Source organism: Bidens hawaiensis, unplaced genomic scaffold (genome assembly GCF_021521415.1).
Source record: "Bidens hawaiensis isolate Kalapana, Puna unplaced genomic scaffold, B.hawaiensis_p1.1 tig00029000_1, whole genome shotgun sequence".
NCBI lineage: Eukaryota > Viridiplantae > Streptophyta > Magnoliopsida > Asterales > Asteraceae > Bidens > Bidens hawaiensis.
This window is the reverse complement of record NW_027505140.1, coordinates 35,123-53,429: the sequence shown is the minus strand read 5'-3', so window position 1 is coordinate 53,429 and position 18,307 is coordinate 35,123. Positions and strand designations below refer to the sequence as shown.

General features: G+C 38.2%; 1 protein-coding gene across 1 annotated transcript; it reads left to right on the top strand.

The window, feature by feature from the left end:
- The first annotated feature begins 3,139 nt into the window (after positions 1–3,139).
- On the top strand, positions 3,140–3,818 carry LOC143611014 (protein FAR-RED IMPAIRED RESPONSE 1-like). The gene is made up of 2 exons (XM_077085341.1): positions 3,140–3,235; positions 3,396–3,818. Exons 1-2 carry the CDS (start codon positions 3,140–3,142, stop codon positions 3,816–3,818), a joined length of 519 nt encoding a protein of 172 aa, XP_076941456.1.
- Positions 3,819–18,307: the final 14,489 nt, after the last annotated feature.

Here is an 18,307-nt window from a genome sequence, read left to right as displayed (position 1 = left end):
ATTTAAATATTAATTATTATATTATTATTATTAAAATAATAATATTAAAATACTATTATAATATTAATTATTATATTATTTTTATTTTTATTCTATATTAAAGTATTAATTTTTATATTATTATTAGTACTAAAATATTATTATTAGGTACGTGATGTACGCTAGAGATTCAGATGCCGGGGTTAGGCGGCGACGCAAGACGTTCGAAGGTACGTTCGTATAATATAATATAATATAATATAATATAATATAATATTTTATTATTATATTATATTATATTATATTATATTATATTATATTATATTATATTGTATTATATCAAACGGGTGTTAGTTATGTTAGTGAGTTTTTCTAGAAAAGCCCACCAGTGTTGTCTTATTATGGTTTTTTTTTTCCTTTTTTTTATTTCTTTTCTTTTCTTTTGTTATTATTAATGTTATTTATGATTATTATTAACATTAATATTATTTAATTATCAATAACATATTATTATTGGAAATTCGATAAAGGGCGTTCAGTAGCAAGACTTATTTGGGAAAATTGACAGTGCGAAACGAACTTTTAAATTATTGGCTGGTTTCGTTATGGGCATCTTTAATCAGTTACAGTGGCTTACTTGGGAAAACTAGCATTTCCAAACGAACTTTCAATTTCTTGGCTGCTTTCGTTATCGACATCTCAAATCTGGCTCTTCGATTTCTTCGAACTCCAACGGTCTTGACCGCCGGTCACCACTGACAACCGTAGTTGTGTTCACTCGAACACATATCAGTTGTCACTAAACTTAAGCTTATGCTTGTTATTAGTTTTATTTTTGGTATTCTAAGTTGTTCATGTTGCGTATATTAAAGAATTATCGGCTTATATATATAGTAGATGTGCGGTATAAGAATTCATTGTGTCGACATAACCAGTACCAAATCGAGATGCTAGTTTGATGAGTTTGAATCTCTCGGATCCGCATTCGTTGACAAGTTTGCATAATACACAATGAAAGCACAAACTCAAACAACAATCCATACAATAGCAATTGTCTTCGTTATTTTTCTCTTCTTGTTGTTTGACTGGTCGTTGAAGAGAATTGCTATTGTATGAATTGTTGTTTGAGTTTGTGCTTTCATTGTGTATTATGCAAACGTGTTAATATCAGCGCCAACACGGAGCCTAAATCCACGTCAGCATACGTGTCAACCGGTTCAGGTAAGTCCCGGCTAATATCTCATTCTGGTGCTCGTTGAGCTGGAGAAATGACCGAATTTCCACTTGTCTATCTAAAGTATGGGCTCACGTTCTCGCTGCCGTTAATGGATACCGCGGATCCGAGAGATTGAAACTCATCAAACTAGTGTCTCGATCTGGTGCTGGTTATGTAGGCGCAATGAATTTTTATAACGCACATCTACTGTATATGTATACGTATATATATATGCCGATAATTCTTTAATATACGCAACATGACCAACTTAGAATACCCACAACTAAAAATAAAACTAATAGCAAGCCTAAGCTTAAGCTTAGTGACGACTGATATGTGTTTAAGTGAACACAACTACGGTTGCCGGTGGTGGCCGAAGGTCAAGATCGTTGGAGTTTGAAGATATCGAAGAGGCGGATTTGAGATGCCGATACCGAGAGCATCCAAGAAAGGGTTCTTTTGGCACTTTCAGTTTTTCCCAATGTAATCACCGTAACTGATTCAAGATGTCCATAACGATAGCAGCCAATAAATTGAAGGGTCGTTTTGCAATGTCAATTTTCCCATATAAGGCCTGCTACCGAACACGCTTTGCCGAATTGTGAATAATAATATATTATTCATAATTAAAATAATATTAATGATAATTATTATAAATAACAAAAAAAAGAGAATAAACAAAAAGAAAAAAAAAACAAAAAACATAACAAGACAAGCTGGTGGGTTTTTCTAGAAAAGCTCTCTTATACGCCGCGTATAGACCTATACGCGGCGTATTGGTTTGATTACAACCTGCCCTGCAAAAGCTGGGCTAGGTTGTCAACTCGTACCTTATACGCCGCGTATTACTTTTGCTGAATTATTGGAGCCTGGCTCCCCTCCCTTCCCCTCATTTCGTTTCTCTATTATAAAGCATGTGTGTTTGATCAACATTCAACCAAAAAACAATATAACATTTGTATTATATATACCTAGAATGTCTTGGTTTAACCTTTATTTCCGGAGGAGGAGCCGGGTTACGCCGCTAACGATCAGCCTGGCACGTCGTGGTTACCCGACTTGAACCAGGTTTCGTTATATATTTATTTAGTATGAATTTGGTAGTTTTTTTACTAACACATGCTACATTACGTTTTCTCAGGAGTATGTTGGGTATGATACCCAGCCCCAACAACCTTATTGTCAGCCCGAACAGTTTTATGGTAACACTGGCTCGCCGGGCTTGCCAAACTTGAACCAGGTTTCGTTATAGCTGTTATTATTATTTATTATTATCACTAGCACTGTTGTTTGAATTTCTTATTTATGTATTGTAGGAGTACTTCGTGTCGGATTATGGTATTCAGCCGGCGTACCCGTCACCTGTCGCCTGGTCGGATTATGGAGGTCAGGCTTCGTCATCATACCAGCCACCGGTAGCAAATGATCCTTTTTATGGAACCGAGTCTTCATCGCACCACGGGCAAAACGTTCATGCGGGGCCAAACCCAAATATCGAAGATAAGTATGATAACGACTACATACGCGAAGTGAATGTTTCGTATAAAACAGATGCTGTAAGACACAGTGTGTTTTGTTTAAGTTAATATTATTTATTTGTATGTTATTTAATAAACGGCCTAATAAATAGCGTAAAACTGTTTCAGATTTTTGAGAGCCGTGAGGAGCCTGGAGAAATGGGTAAAAATTAGAAGACGGGAGTATGGGTTTGTTGTTGTGGTCCAGCGGTCAAGGTAAATCGTTGTGGACCTTGCATGCAATCGTGGGGGCGAACCCAAAATAAAGGCGACGATGAGACGTACCGGCAGCATAAAAAAATGTTGTCCGTTTAAGATCCCTGGCAGGTAAGACTCGAGGGGTGCCTGTTGGAGGGTTCAAGTGGTAAACGAGACTCACAGCCACGATCCCGTTGAATTCGAGGAGGGGTGTGCGTCTTTTAGAAAAATGAACAGTGACCAGCTGGATATGGTTGAGAGTTTACACAGGACCGGCGTTAAGCCGCAACAAATCGAAGCAGCCCTCCGCGAAAAGTTTCCCAGTGTGCAACCTTAATAAAAGATATATACAACCACACCGCCAAGATTATGAGGGATGGGCTACTAGGCGACACCCCTATGAAGGTAGTTCAAAACATTTGTAGTTTTAATGTGTACTTTCCGTGCTTGTAATATTTACTAAACTTTTATTTCATCCAATGTAGGCGCTGGAAAACTTTCTCGTAGGCAACGGTTTCACGTTCTATACCCAGGAGAGTGATACCGACGACAGGACGGAGGAAATTTTCTTCTGTCATAATAAGTCACATAAGATGTGGCGTGCGTTCCCCGAGGTGTTGATGATTGACACGACGTACAACACCAACATGCACGATTGGCCGTTGGTTCAGTTTATCGGTGTGACGTCGACATCAAAGTCGTTTTGTATCGCCACCACCGCGTTTGTTATCAGGGAACGGCAGAGGAACTTCACCTGGGCTCTGGAGAAACTTAAACAAATGCTCGATGACTGCATGGAGCCACGCGTGATCCTGACTGACACGAACCAGGCCCTCATGAACGCCTGCGAAGCGGTCTTCTCTAATGCCACCAAAAATTTATGCAGGTGGCATATATCCGAGAAATAAGGAGAAATTTTAAGGGCCTATATAAGACGGATATGGGGACGGGCTTTGCGTACTGGTGGAAGGTCCTGTATCAGTCTCCGACGATACAGGAGTACGACAACCGTCGCATCAACATGGAGCGTCATTTGATACAGGACGATAGAGCAGGTGAGTCCTTCGAACCGGATGACAGTTTTTAATAGCCTAAACACACGTGTTAATAACGTTTCCCTTTATCTTTCAGAGGTCTGGCAATACATTCGCACCAGTTGGCTGGATCCATACAGACACAAGTTTGTAGCATGTTGGATCGACGAACGCCGAAACTACGGCGAAACTACGACGAACCGAGTTGAGAGCCAGCACGCAAATCTGAAAAGGTACCTCAGTGGAAGCAACAACTCGCTCGACACAATTGCCTGGCACATCCTTAAAATGGTTGACTCGCAGATGAAAGAGATCGGTAAATCTTTTCACGACTCCCGTTCCAAGTTCATGGAAGGATATCTACAGCACGTCTGGTTGAAGAAGTTAATAAACAGGGTGTCGACTCACGCTCTGGGTCTACTTGTGAACGATTATGAGTTGATACACAAGTTGCGTGACGGTGGGGCTTCATGCAACCACCATTTGTATTCGTCTTCGAGGCTGCCATGTGCTTGTCGGATTGAGGGATACATAGTTAATGACACGTGTATCCCAATAAAGTATGTTGACCCGTTCTGGAGGAGGCTTAATTTTGATCCAGCCTATCCGCCGAACGAAGAGCCATACTTCGAAGCAGGTATGCGTGAAATCAACGATATGCTGTCGCCCATAGATGACCCTAATCAGAAGAAAAGTTTTTTCGCGAAGCTCATATATGCTATTCCAGAGAGATCTAAAAAGAAGTCACCCAAAAAAAGAGAGGATCCTCGAGGGCGTACCAAAAAACCAGATCCCCCGAGACACAGCTCCTACACCCCAAACTCCAGATCTCTCCAGACATAGCTCCTACACCCCCGCTCCAGATCTCCTCAGACACAGCTCCTACACCCCATTCTCGCCACAGGTGCCCAGCAACGAAACCCCCACCCCATCCTCGCTGTCTCGTTCGTTGTCCTAGTCAGCGTTGCGGTTTAATATTCGTCGGGGACGACCTAAGACATCGAAACCTACGGGAGCTCACCTCGGGTTTCCTTTGATGGTTTCGCCAGCGCAGATACTGGCGATATAAATGTGTAGGAGCGTCATTCCTGGCTGGGCTTATCCGTTCGTCGCAGACATAAAAAACGTACGCCCAGACGGTAACTGCGGTTTCCGATCAATCACCGTGGGTTTTGGGCTACATGAGAAACTCTGGCCGGATATTAGGGCGGGCAATGTAGAACGAGCTGGAAACCAACGAAGGTTGGTGGAGGGCGATGTTCAGCAAAGAGGATGAAAGATTGTACGGCTGGGTTCATTCCAGCATTTCGTACTCCAACACGGTTAAACCAGCACCGCCGAGTCGTTGGTTCAGCATACCCGGTCATGGTCACGTGGCTGCTCAGACATACGCGTGTGTGTTAGTCAACCTAGCTGGTAATCAGACCGAATATTACTTCCCATTGAGAATCGGTCCTGACTTGATTTCAGATCCAGTGGTTATAGGCATCGCTAACTGGGGAGGTAATTACTGGATATATATCAAACTGGTAGGAGATTTCCCAATGCATACGCCGAACCTTAATTGGGAAAGAAGCGTCGTACCGGCGGCCCTCGAATGGAAAGCACTGTACGGACAATGTATGAAGCAGTATGAACAGATACGCAAGGGTTGGCGAAGGAAATCCTCTAACGTAGATCTAGACAGCTTATAGAAGACAATGTATCAATGGATGAAAAGTCTATAATAATAATAATAATAAATAATAACAATTAAATAACAAATTAATATTAATATTAATAACTAAATAATATAAAATAAAAATAATAATAATTAGAATAATAAATAATAAATAATGATAATTAAATAAAAAATAGGCATAATACGCTGCGTATAGGCCTGTACGCGGCGTATTGGGCCCCTTATATCAGTCACCGGCTGCTCAACTGCCACATACTTTCAAATTTCAAACTCCCGCCCGAGCAACCAAGCCTCCGAGCATCCACGCACGAGCCTATATTGGACGGACACCGACCGGAATACAACACGAGCCGACGAGATTTGACCCGACACCGACACGACATGGAGGTAATTTTTTAATATTATGTTGATGATGATGATTACATTAACATGATGATGATGTATTGTTGATGATGTGATGATGATGATTCTGTTGTTTGGATGGATAAAACCGTCGGCCAGAGTCCGGCCGTCGGTTTATAGGGACTATCAGACGCGGCGTATAGCCCTATACGCCGCGTCTGATAGAAATTTTTTTTATATTTTCTGTTTATTATTAATATTTATTATTAGTATTTATTATTATTACTATTATTATTGTTATTAATGTAATTGTTATTGTTATAATTATTATTATTAATATTATTATTAATAATAATATTAATATTATTATTATTGTTATTATAAATATTATTATTATTAATATTATTATTAATAATAATATTAATATTATTATTGTTATTATAAATATTATTATTAATATTATTATAAATATTATTATAAATATTTATTATTAGTATTTATTATATTATTATTATTATTGTTATTATAAATATTATTATTAATATTATTATAAATATTATTGTTATTATTGTAATTGTTATTGTTATAATAATTATTATTATTTGTTATTATTATAGTTTTTGGACGACGAGATTGAGGACGAGCTCGAGCAGATGGAGCGGGGCCAGGGCTATGTCCGTGGCCGGGGCCGGGGCCAGGGCCGGGGGCGGGTCCGCGGACCTCTTGAGGGTGACGACGTGTTGGTCACCTACCCTCATGTGCAGTTTGATGAGAGTTATCCCGCCCACACACGATACCTTCGCCTACGCCAGATGCACCCGTTTCCCAGCACGATTATATCCTGGTAGTTTTTGGAGTCTTGTGACGCTCACCACCGGGCGGCTAGGTACATTGGACAGGATACGCCCTGGAGCCGATGCTTCAGTATGCCACTATCAGCTCACCGGGAGCTGACACTGGAGGTTTATTGCACGATACGCGTTACGTAAGTTACTCCACATTGTTACGTTTTTAATTTATTATATTATATTATATTATTGCAGGCCCCGCGCGTCTGGTACGCCTGAGATTCAGATGAGGGTGCCAGGCGCCGATACAACACAGTCGGAGGTTTACTTCCGCATGTTCGGGCAGGACGTCAATCTCTCGATGGAGGAGTTCACGGTTACTTTGGGCTTATACACCGAGCAGGAGGTACGAAGCCCGATATACACGGAGAGCATCCACCATATGCCGGAGGACGCCCTGCGGGTATGGTGGCGGGCCATCAGTGATCACGACTTCGGGGATAGGCCCTTGGACACCAAGTCCAAGGTCTCGGCTATTAGGGACCCGCTGCACAGGTACCTTCTTAAAAATGTATTGTATTGTTTAGTATAACGTAATATATATTAATAATATAATAAAATATTTTATATTATATTATATTATATTATATTATATTATATTATATTATATTATATTATATTATATTATATTATATTATATTATATTATATTATATTATATTATATTATATTATATTACACAGGTACCTTCACAGGCTGATTGCGATGTCCATCGCGGGTCGCAAACAGGGCGCGGAGCACTGCAGCCTGCGCGACCTATTTTTTTAGGTGTCTGCTGACTCACACGCCTTGCAACTTCCGTGAGGGGGTTTGCAGACTATTTTGTCGGCTACCAGTTCAGGCAGGGACGAGGGTCCTTGATGGGTGGCAGGTACGTCACCCAGCTTGCGATATCTCTGGGCCATGGAGCCCTGGTGGACGGCCTGCGTATCGCTCCGACCCCTCCTAGCGAGCTGGACCGCCTCCGTTGCGGCGGTATGCACATTTTGCGTTTGTTCCTCGGGCCCAACGGCCCGCAGGAGCGACTGGTGGCCGGGCCGGGGGCGCGTGCGCCTTACATCCCGGTGCCTTTAGTCGAGCCTCCCCCACTCGCGGCACCGGAGGTAGAGCTTGTCCATCAGCCTGTCGACGCGGGGTAGGGGCCGGCGGGGATTCGGACGACGGTGGTGATGGACGTGAGGATCCGGGCGCATCTCAGGTACGTTTTAATATATTATCCTTTTATCGTTTCTTTTAATTCGTCCAGACGTATTAAATGTATTTCTGTTGTTTTGTTGTTAGGGGCCGACGCAGCACGTTCCAAGCACATATCGCGCGGTGCGTCTGGGTCCCGCCACCGACCCAGGTTGCAGGCCCTTGAGTTGGCGATGAGGCAGATGTCGCGCCAGATCGACTGGCTTATTAGCAGTCGGGTAGCGGAGCTGTCTGGACATCCCTACAGCGTGCCACCGCCACCCCCTCCCAGTTTTGACCACGAGGCGAGCACGTCTGGCGTGAGACGCGGACGGGGCGACGACGTGGATGCCGCGGACGGTTCGGGGCCGAGGCGCAGGGGAGAGGATGACGCCGACGCGTTCCGGGGCCTCGGGTGCCACGACGACGGCATGGGCATAAACATGGAGGACTTCCTGTAGATTTTTATGTTTTAGTTGTCGTATTTTCTTTTATTTGTACAGATTATCAATATAACAGTGATTTTTGGTATATATATGTGTTAACTATCTTTTACCGAAATAATATTAAATATTAAATAAATAATTAACATATAATGATAATAATAATAATAACAAAATAACAAAGAAAAAAATTAAAAAAAAACATAATAAGACAAAATTGATGGGGTTTTCTAGAAACACCGGCCTATACGCCGCGTATAGGTCTATACGCGGTGTATAGACCAGTGTTTTAGTAATTGGGGCGGTGTTCCTAAAAAATCTGTTTGATAATTGATCGGTTTAGTCATTTTGGCCAAGCAACGCGTAACGTGTTGATGAGATGAGACCGAACGGGTTTTATATATAATAAATGTTTATAAAAGTTAGACTGATTTTAGTAATAGTTTGAAAATCTTTTGACCATGTTATGAATGAAGTGAAAGTGGGTTAGTGGTATTTCAATCTTTGACCAATTTGGTCAAACTTTTGATGAGCCTTGGGTTTTTACATTGCTTTCAAGATTTTTCTTTTGTTGCATGTTCTAAATAAACGATGATATATTATATTACTTCTGAAAACTGATTATTTTAAGTCATTTTGACCAAACAACATGTAAGATAAACTATATGGTTTTTATAAGAGGTTTTCATAAGTTAAACTGTATGATTTTTGAAAGCTTGTTAGTGGTTCAATCTTTGACCAACTTGGTCAAGCTTTTGATGAATCTTGGGTTTTACATTTCATTTCAAGATTTGTCTTTTGCAATGGTGGGTCTATTTACACGTTGCATAGAATATGAATCTAAGGAATATTTGTGCACAATTAAAGATGAGTCAAGTAGATTTTCATTGGGGTTCGAGCACTACATGTCTTCATAGGGTTCAATCGGCATGAATATGATTATAGTGTGTTTGTTTTGGGGGTTTGGGAGATTTTGTGGAGTGTTTTTAAGATCTTAGCTTTTGTAGGTTAGGATAGTTGTTTACAATCTCCTTAAAGTCTCTCTTTTGTATGTAAGCAATCCAACAATATGTTCTTTACATAGATCAAGAAATTTGTCTTTGTAGATACAAAATGCATAAGCGGTCCCGACCTCATTTTATAATCGATTCACTTTAACCCTAAAAGAGAGAATCAAGAATTGTAATATTCTTAAATCACTAAGTTGCATATTGATATAAATGTTATGTAATTAACAGTTGTAGCCTTAAATCTAACTTATGATCTATGAACCAGGTGTTCTCTTACAAATCGGGCCATGATCAAGTTAGGATGCCATGTAAATCAACTCTTTCAAGTTGTAAAATTAACTTTTTGAGTGGTAAAATCAACTTTTTGAGTTGTAGCATGTGACTCTTTGTAATTGGTTTTTAGCCTTCCTACTCCTAAGTTGTGTAGTTGAACAATGACTTGTGTAATTCTTTCATATTTAAGTCAACATGTGTTTGTTTTGGGGTTTTGGGTGATTTTGTGGAGTGTTTTTAGGACCTTAGCTTTTGTAGGTTAGGAATTAGGATAATTGTTGACAATCTCCTTAAACTCTCTCTTTAGCATGCAAGTAGTCCAACAATGTGTTCTTACCATAGATCAAGAAAATTGTCTTTCTAGATACAAAATGCATAAGCGGTCGTGACCTCATTTTATAATTAATTCACTTTAACCCTAGAAAAGATTGCATCAAGAGTCATAGTATTCTTATAGGCTAGCCACTAGCCTATGATATGTTGTATATTGATATAAATTGATATGAAACTCAACATTTATAGCCTTAAATCAGACTTATGATCTACGAACCACAAATTCTCTTATAGATCGGGCCATGATCAACATAGGATGCATGCAAATCAACGTTCCGAGTTGTCACCTATGAATCTTTGTAATTGGTTGAGTTATGAGATACAACATTCCTACTCCTAAACCGTAGTTGACCTCTGACTTATATAATTTTTTCAAATTTAAATCATGATATATAACCGGTTAAGACAATCAACTTTCTTTAATACTAAACCAGAGTCGACCCTCGAATCAATGCAACCTCCTAGACTTTCGAGTCTTGGCCTCTAATACTTGTTTTATTATTATTAATCATAGCTTAGCAAGGTTAAGAACAAAGTTAAATCTTGGACTAATCCAAGTCGTAACACATGGTTTTGGGGAACTTCTAATATTCTAAAATCACATGGTGCATGTGGGAGACTGTGCTTGGTCCTTAACCATGGAACTTAAATGAAAAAAATATTGCATACTACTGTTTAATGAATAATATTTTAATATTCGGGACTAAACTCAATTAAATTCACACTTATAGCCCCCTAAACTTTTACAAAAAGGTTTGGAACAAACACAGCGCATGTAGCTAGAGGTGCACAAACCGGTTTTTTTAAAAAAACCGGTTCGGTTATTAACCGGACCGGTTTTTTTTGCCCGGAAAAAAAACCGGTTCGGTTAATAACCGGACCGATTAATAACTGGTTTTTTGCTGTCAAAACCCTAACCGGTCTAACCGGTTATGACCGGTTTAGAAACCGGTTAGAACCGGTTAATAAACCGGTTTTTTTATTAACCGGTTTTTTTTATTAACCGGTTTTTTTTTTTTTTAATTTCGCGGTTTCAAATACGAATATTTGTTTTTTATATTTTGTACTTAATGAAGACCATTATTTTTTCACAGTATAAACAAACCGGTAACTACAAGGCAAAACGGTAACTACAAGGCAAAACGGACTGACCGAAGCCATTCTTTGCTTTCGTTGTTAGGGTTCTTTGCTTGGAAGATGAGTATGAGTGTGTGTTGGTGAATGTGTTTTCAACAAACCAAAGATTAAAAACACATAACTTTCATTTATAGTTTTTACATTAAAAATACAAACATTAAATCGTTATCGCATATTCGTAACTCAAAAATACAAACATTAAATCATTAACACTGAAGAAATCTCTGCCAAGAACTGTTGTTCATGATTTAACTCAAAAATACAAACATTAAATCGTGAACTAGCAGATGCTCCTGTTGTTCCCAATCGCAGTTTGTTCATGATTTGCCTCCATGTTTGCTGTTTCTTTAACTAAATTAGAAAAATCCAAATCAACAAGTAAATAAGAGCACATATTAGGAAAAAGAATGCTTAGACACGATTACATGAACAACTTGCTGTTTCTTACTCATGATTTGCCTCCATGTTTGCTGTTTCTTTAACTAATTTTCTTCGCTACCCGATCCCGAGCTATTTCTTAGGTAATCGTCGTACGCGGCTTCTTCATCGGTCATTGGTTGAGTGTGTCATTCATTGACCTCGTCTTCATACAAGCCCGCTTCATACTCCATTTCCCCCTCGAGTGAGCGTTGATGTTGTGCCTTATCTAAAGAGTCCAAGTAATCCTTGTAGTAAATCGACATCTCTATAGCTGGTGCAGTGAGTCGAGTCTCCTAATCGATATAACCCTGCCATAAACAGAAAAAGCAGACTCCGAAGCTACCGTGGAAGCTTGGACCGTTAGTAAATCTTTGGCCATGGCGGCGAGGATCGGAAACTCATCCTCCTTACCTCTCCACCAAGCCAGCAAATCAAGACTTCTAAATTCATCCGGAGTCATGTGTTTCACAAAGTTGGTACCACCATACCTTCCAAGTTCACTGCTTAGGGTGTTTACCTTTTGACGTTTACCGGCGTCTTCCCAAATCATGTAGTACATCCCCATTTCAAGGTCGGTTTGGGATTGGGATTGGGCAACAGCTCTTAACGAGTCATGAATTTGGGAAGACGACCCGTATTTTGTAAGGTAGACATCATACATGTTTGACAAGGTGGTGTTGAAAGCATTCTTTAAAGTTTGGCTATAATAGGGGTTTTGATCGTCGTTTAACCCTAGCTCATCACAAATTTTTTCTATTAAAGCTTCAACACCACCAACATTGATGCAAGGGTTTAACGCAGCAGCATATGTCAAAACAGCGGGTAGTTCTTGAAAATATTTTCTAAATTTTTCTTTCATTTTTACACCCATATCAAAATAAGGTGCACCCCTACAATGAAGTTCACTCAACTTTGTGCACATGACAGCAATTTTTGGTAAAGCAATGGGGCTTGTTGGATAGTAAACCCCGGATAAACTAGTTGTGCAAGATTTAAAAATTTGAAGGACCTCCGTAACGATCTCAATCAATAACCAGTTTCTAGGATCGTACGGTGCACATTTACCCATACTTGACAAAATTTGATGAAACGCAATTAATGATTCTTTTTGTTGGATGGCTTTCTCAAACATATTACAAGTCGAGTTCCATCTTGTTGGACAATCCCAATTTGGCCCCAACCATTGACAATTAGCTTCTACACAAAATTTTTTGTATCTTGAAAATGTTTTATTGTTGCTAAAAACATCTCGTAACATTCTTTTAAAATTGTTTCTTTGCGTTTCGATCACGTTTAACCCATCTTGCACGGCCAAGTTGATAATATGTGCAATGCATCGTCCTTCAAGGCCTTGCAAAAGGGCCTTTGTACATGCGCTTTTAAAGTGGAGTTTGCATCTTTGCCATAAAACTTCAAACAATGCTTGCATCGAGCTTTTTGGCTACCGTTAGACATTTCGCATAGGTCGAAATGTTGCCAAACATCATGGTTTCGTTTCGTGGGGATGACCCGAACGACCGTTTCTCCCGTGTTCGAGGCACCCATGTTGACGGATAAAGCAGCACTTTGGGAGGCCATGATAATCGACTACGAAATAAGAGTGGTATACTCGAGTATGAAATAAACGACTACGAAATAAGAGCGTATGGAGTGGTAATGTGGTATAATTGAGCGTGAGATAACAAAATAATCGCGTATGAAATAAACGTTTAGAGCGTTTGGAGTTGTATAATCGAGTGTGATCTAACCAATACCCAACCTAAACTATATATAGATGTTTGTGGGGGTAAAATGGTAAAAAAAAACGGTCCAAAAACAAAAAAAACGGGCATATAGCCGTTATACAACGTTCAAAAACCGGTTTTTAACCGGTTAACCGGTTATGGAGAAACCGGTTAACCGGTTTTTCCACAACGGTCAAAAACCGGTTTTTTTATAAACCGGTTAACCGGTTTTTCCATAACCGGTTAATAAAAAAAACCGGTTTTTCCATTAACCGGTTCGTTAACCGGTTTTGGATCTAGAACTTGTAACCGAAAGACGAACCGGCGGTTTGTAAACCGGTCAAACCGGTTTTTAAAAAACCGTTTTTCGTAAAAACCGGTTTCCGGTTTAAACCGGTAAACCGGTTCCCCAACCGGTTTTTTTGGCCATCTCTACATGTAGCCCACTACTGCCCCTACACCCTCCCCTATGGAACCTTCCCCCAGCATAACAAACCAGTTGGTCTCTTTTTAGGTTGTCTAAAAAGAAATATCAAAATTTTTATTTCAAAAAAAGTATATATATAAATATTGGATTCAAAGGTGCTTACATGTGGTACAGATTTGCATATTATAATATGAAGTTGTACCAGTTTTTTATATGTATTTTTTACTATGGCAACTCTAGAAAATGAGACTCATGTCCTAACTAACAAATGGGATTAGTGTTTATATTGACATTATGTTTTCTTGGTTTCAAAATATTCCAATTTCAGAATGCAAATAACAGTAATTAAACATTATTTTTAGTTAGTCCACGTTAATTATCTGTTATATGATTATCAAACATTGTGTTAATCACTTGACAATAATGTCCCAAACCCCTCTTAATAAATTAATTTATTAAAAGTGTGCTCAAATCTTTTCATAAAATGGAAAAGAAAATTTTATAAAAATATGTGTTTTATATATTAACATATATTTGAAATTGAAATTAATGACTAAGATGATATGATTATTAGTGAACAAGAAACTTGTAATTGAAATTTTATAAAAATATGTTCACGTGATAAAAATAAATTTGAATTTTGAGACCAAAGAAGTAGTAGTATTTTTGTTAAAGTAGTTTGTTTTAAGTAAAAATTATCAAATAATAATAGAACTTCACAAATGTTTCACTCAAGCCCCTTGGGTTGCTTTAAGTGTTATGTTGTTGGTTAACGAGTGATTAAAATAAAATAGTTAATAAACTTTGTTATAAACTCACAATTTTATATCAATAATTATGTAAAACGTGTTTATTTAGATTGAACTTAAAATAGCAATAAATAACTAAGATTCATAACATTTCATGTAGTTCACGTACATTTTACAATAATGAATTATAAAGCATTAAATGGCATAAGTTTGACATCGGTAAAGTTTTTATACTATCGCATTTTCCTTTGTTATTTTGATAAGATGTTGCAACGTATGATTGGTGTGATATGACGATAACAAAAGCCTCACGGGCAAAATTTTAATTTTCAATGATGACGATTATAGTTGCATTTTTTGTATGTATCAGAGGAAAAAAAGGGAGTGCATTGTTTACTTTGTTTTACTATCTTATTAAAGTATCAAAAGTGTACAAAACCTATATCAAATAACAAGTAATTTACCACTGATGACTTATTTTCAATTTACCTGTATACTGCTAATTTGTTCATTCACCACAGCCGATCCAAGTTGCCATTTAGTATCAAATCACTTCAACTAAAAATCATTTTCATTTAAATAAGCCCCTTGGACCCCACCAGGGGTGTGTCAACCTCCATGGTCTACGGTAGGGCTATTCAAAGTCGGATATCCTGAGTTTTAGATAGTGGATTTCACTATCCGAATCCGTATCCGAAATTTCGGATATCCGAACTTCGGATATCCGTTCGGATAGTGAAACGGATATCCGAAAATCTGGAATTTTTATTTCTCTCCTCTTCTTAATCTTCAGATCCCTTTTTCTTTACACCCATATTGAACAAATCTATACAAGAGTGGCATCTGCATTTCTTGTTCTTCCCATTTTTTCCCTTTTTCTTTTTGATTATGTCCATTATCATTCAATGACCTTGAATTAAATAGAAACATCAACAATGAAAATGTTCAAACGATTGAAGGGCCGACGGTTACATATTACGAGCAACTCGAACTTTAGGGGCTTCAGATTCTGATATACAAACAGGTCGATCAACTTTGGTAATTTCATATTACGAGTCAAAAATATTGTAGTGGCTGTTCGGAGATGAGAAGAGAACTAAGATCGGAGATGTGAACTAAGTGATGGTCAAATGAACTGAGCAGCTTTGAATTTGTTAACGGCGGCTATCTAACTTTTGAATCTGAATGTGTGAATATGAAAGGCAGTTACTCCTTTAGGGTTCTAAATATATATTATGTTCAAACATAATAAATAATTAAAAAATATGAAATTTAACTTTCAGATAGTTCGGATATCCGAATTATCCGAAAATTTACTAAATCACTATCCGAATCCGAATCCGAAAATTCAGATATCCGAGATTCGGATATCCGAAATTTTGGATATCCGAATTTTCGGATAGTTCGGATAAGGATAAGGATAAGGATGAGGATTCGGATTTTTTTTGAACACCCCTAGTCTACGGGCTTTGTCTCTTAGGTTTCATGGTGCTAGAAATCATAATAGTCTTGAAAGAGTATGTACTACAAACCACATAACATAACGAAGTCTCGTTTGACCTTAAGTAATTCCAATCATATCAAAGTTGCAGTAATGATACTAAAATCACCAACAACAACAAGTATATAGAATAAAGAATTGAAAATAAAATGAAGTAGACGACTCAAGCCTTAAAACCGAATTATTAATCTTTACTTAAAGTAAATTCTAAACTGTAAGTATTAAAAATATGTGTAGTTTCGGCAAGTTGTTGAACAACAAAATAACAACAACCATACCTAGTATAAATCGCACCAATAGCAAAGCTGTTAGCAGGGTCTGGGAGGGTGGGATGTAGGCAAACCGTACCTCCATCCCAAAGGATAGAGAAGTTGTTTCCAGAGAGACCCCCGGCTTGAAAACCATATGCATGGGATCAATAATAATAGTGATATTAGTAATGAGTACTAAATAAGTGTTATAGTAATAATAGTGATATCAATAATGAATAAATCAATAATAGCGATATTATAATGAATAGATGATAAATCAATACTAAATATGTGTTACAGTAATAATAGTGATACTAAATATGGAAATAGATCAATACTAATAGTGATATTAGTAATGATACTAAATATGTGTTATAAATACTAATTTGATGACAGGGTATTATATTAATATATAATTTTTCACTCAAAATAAGGTAAAGAAATGCCCCCTCTGATAAAATTATAATCAAAACTCTACGTTTCTCCTAAAAGTCCTTAGCCTTAATCCTACATCTCCAAGAATTCATATCCTCAACCATGTCCTCGGAGAGGTGCAAATCTAGCAAATCATGCTTAATCCTCTCGGCCCAAGTTAATTTGGGACGTCATCTATCCCTCCTCCCCTCTATACTAATAGTTTCTACAGATCGGACAGAATTCGTCGTCTCTCTTCTCTTAACATGTCCAAACCATCTCAATCCCCCTTCTCTTATCTTATTTGAAATGTTAGCAACCCCTAATCTCTCTCGAAAAACATCATTTCTTATTCTGTCCAATCGTGTGTGCCCACATATCCACCATAGAATTCTCATTTCTGCTACCTCTAGCTTATGCGCATGTGACTTCTTGATGGCCAAGCAGTATGTTTCATATAACATCGCCGGTCTAACCGCGACCCTATAAAATTTACTCTTTAGCCTGTTTGGGAATCTTGTCGCACAAAACTCCTGTAGCTACCCTCCATTTACTCCATCCAACTTGGACACGGTGGACCACGTCACTAAATATTAGGAATGTTGCAAAAAAAATATTATGTTGCACCACCTTGGCTTATATTTTGCCAAAAGGACAAAGGTCGTGTAGCATGATGTGAAAATATGACTCATTGATAATGTAGCATTATTACATAGTACACACATATATGAATATTAGACACAGGGCCGACTTAGAGCATGTGCAGGCTAGGGAATCGTGCAAGGCCCATGGAGGCTTGAGGCCCATAAATTTTTAATTTACTTGAATACATTTTATATATTATATGAGTTTTTTATTTCTTTTAATATATTTTGAGGCCCATTTTTATAACTCGTGCAAGGCCTACAAAGACCATCGTGCTCTTGGAGACGACCCTGATTAGACATTCCTTTGGCTTATGGCCATTCGAGTGCATGGGAATTCGCTCCATCTCTATTATCCATCCAAAAATGTTGCAATTTACTTATATCCATTCGCGCCATTCCATAACAAATATACTACCATCGTCAATCTCCAACGCACTTGGATTCGTCTCCCATCCACATCCAAGAATTTATGCCACCTGATGCCTTGAATGTGTTGAGTTGATTGCAGCAACGATGACAACGCCTGGTTTTCAACAAAGAACAAATCACCAACCGAGACATTATTATTAGATTCTTAGGTAACGTTTGGTACGCAGGAATGGAGGGCGGAATTGAATGATCCATTGTGAGGGAATGGAGAAAAGTGTGTTTGGTTGACCAACGGAATGGAATGACTCATTACCTAGTCCATTCCATTCTCTTTAAAACACCCCAATTGTAACATTTCGGATTTTTCAAACCCGTATTCGTTTATGAACGAAACATTTTTAGATCTTTATTATTATTAAAAATCAAGTAATTATGAATATTTAAGTTTCTAATAATTCACTTTAAGCCCTTAAAGTTTTATATACCATTTATTTCCTATATATAAACATAACAAGTTCAATCAATGATCATTTAGCAAACTATAGGGACTAATTGTGTACAAAATGAAAATACCACTCTCCGGTGGCCGGAGCGCTGCGCGACGGCTGGCCTAGGGCCGGCC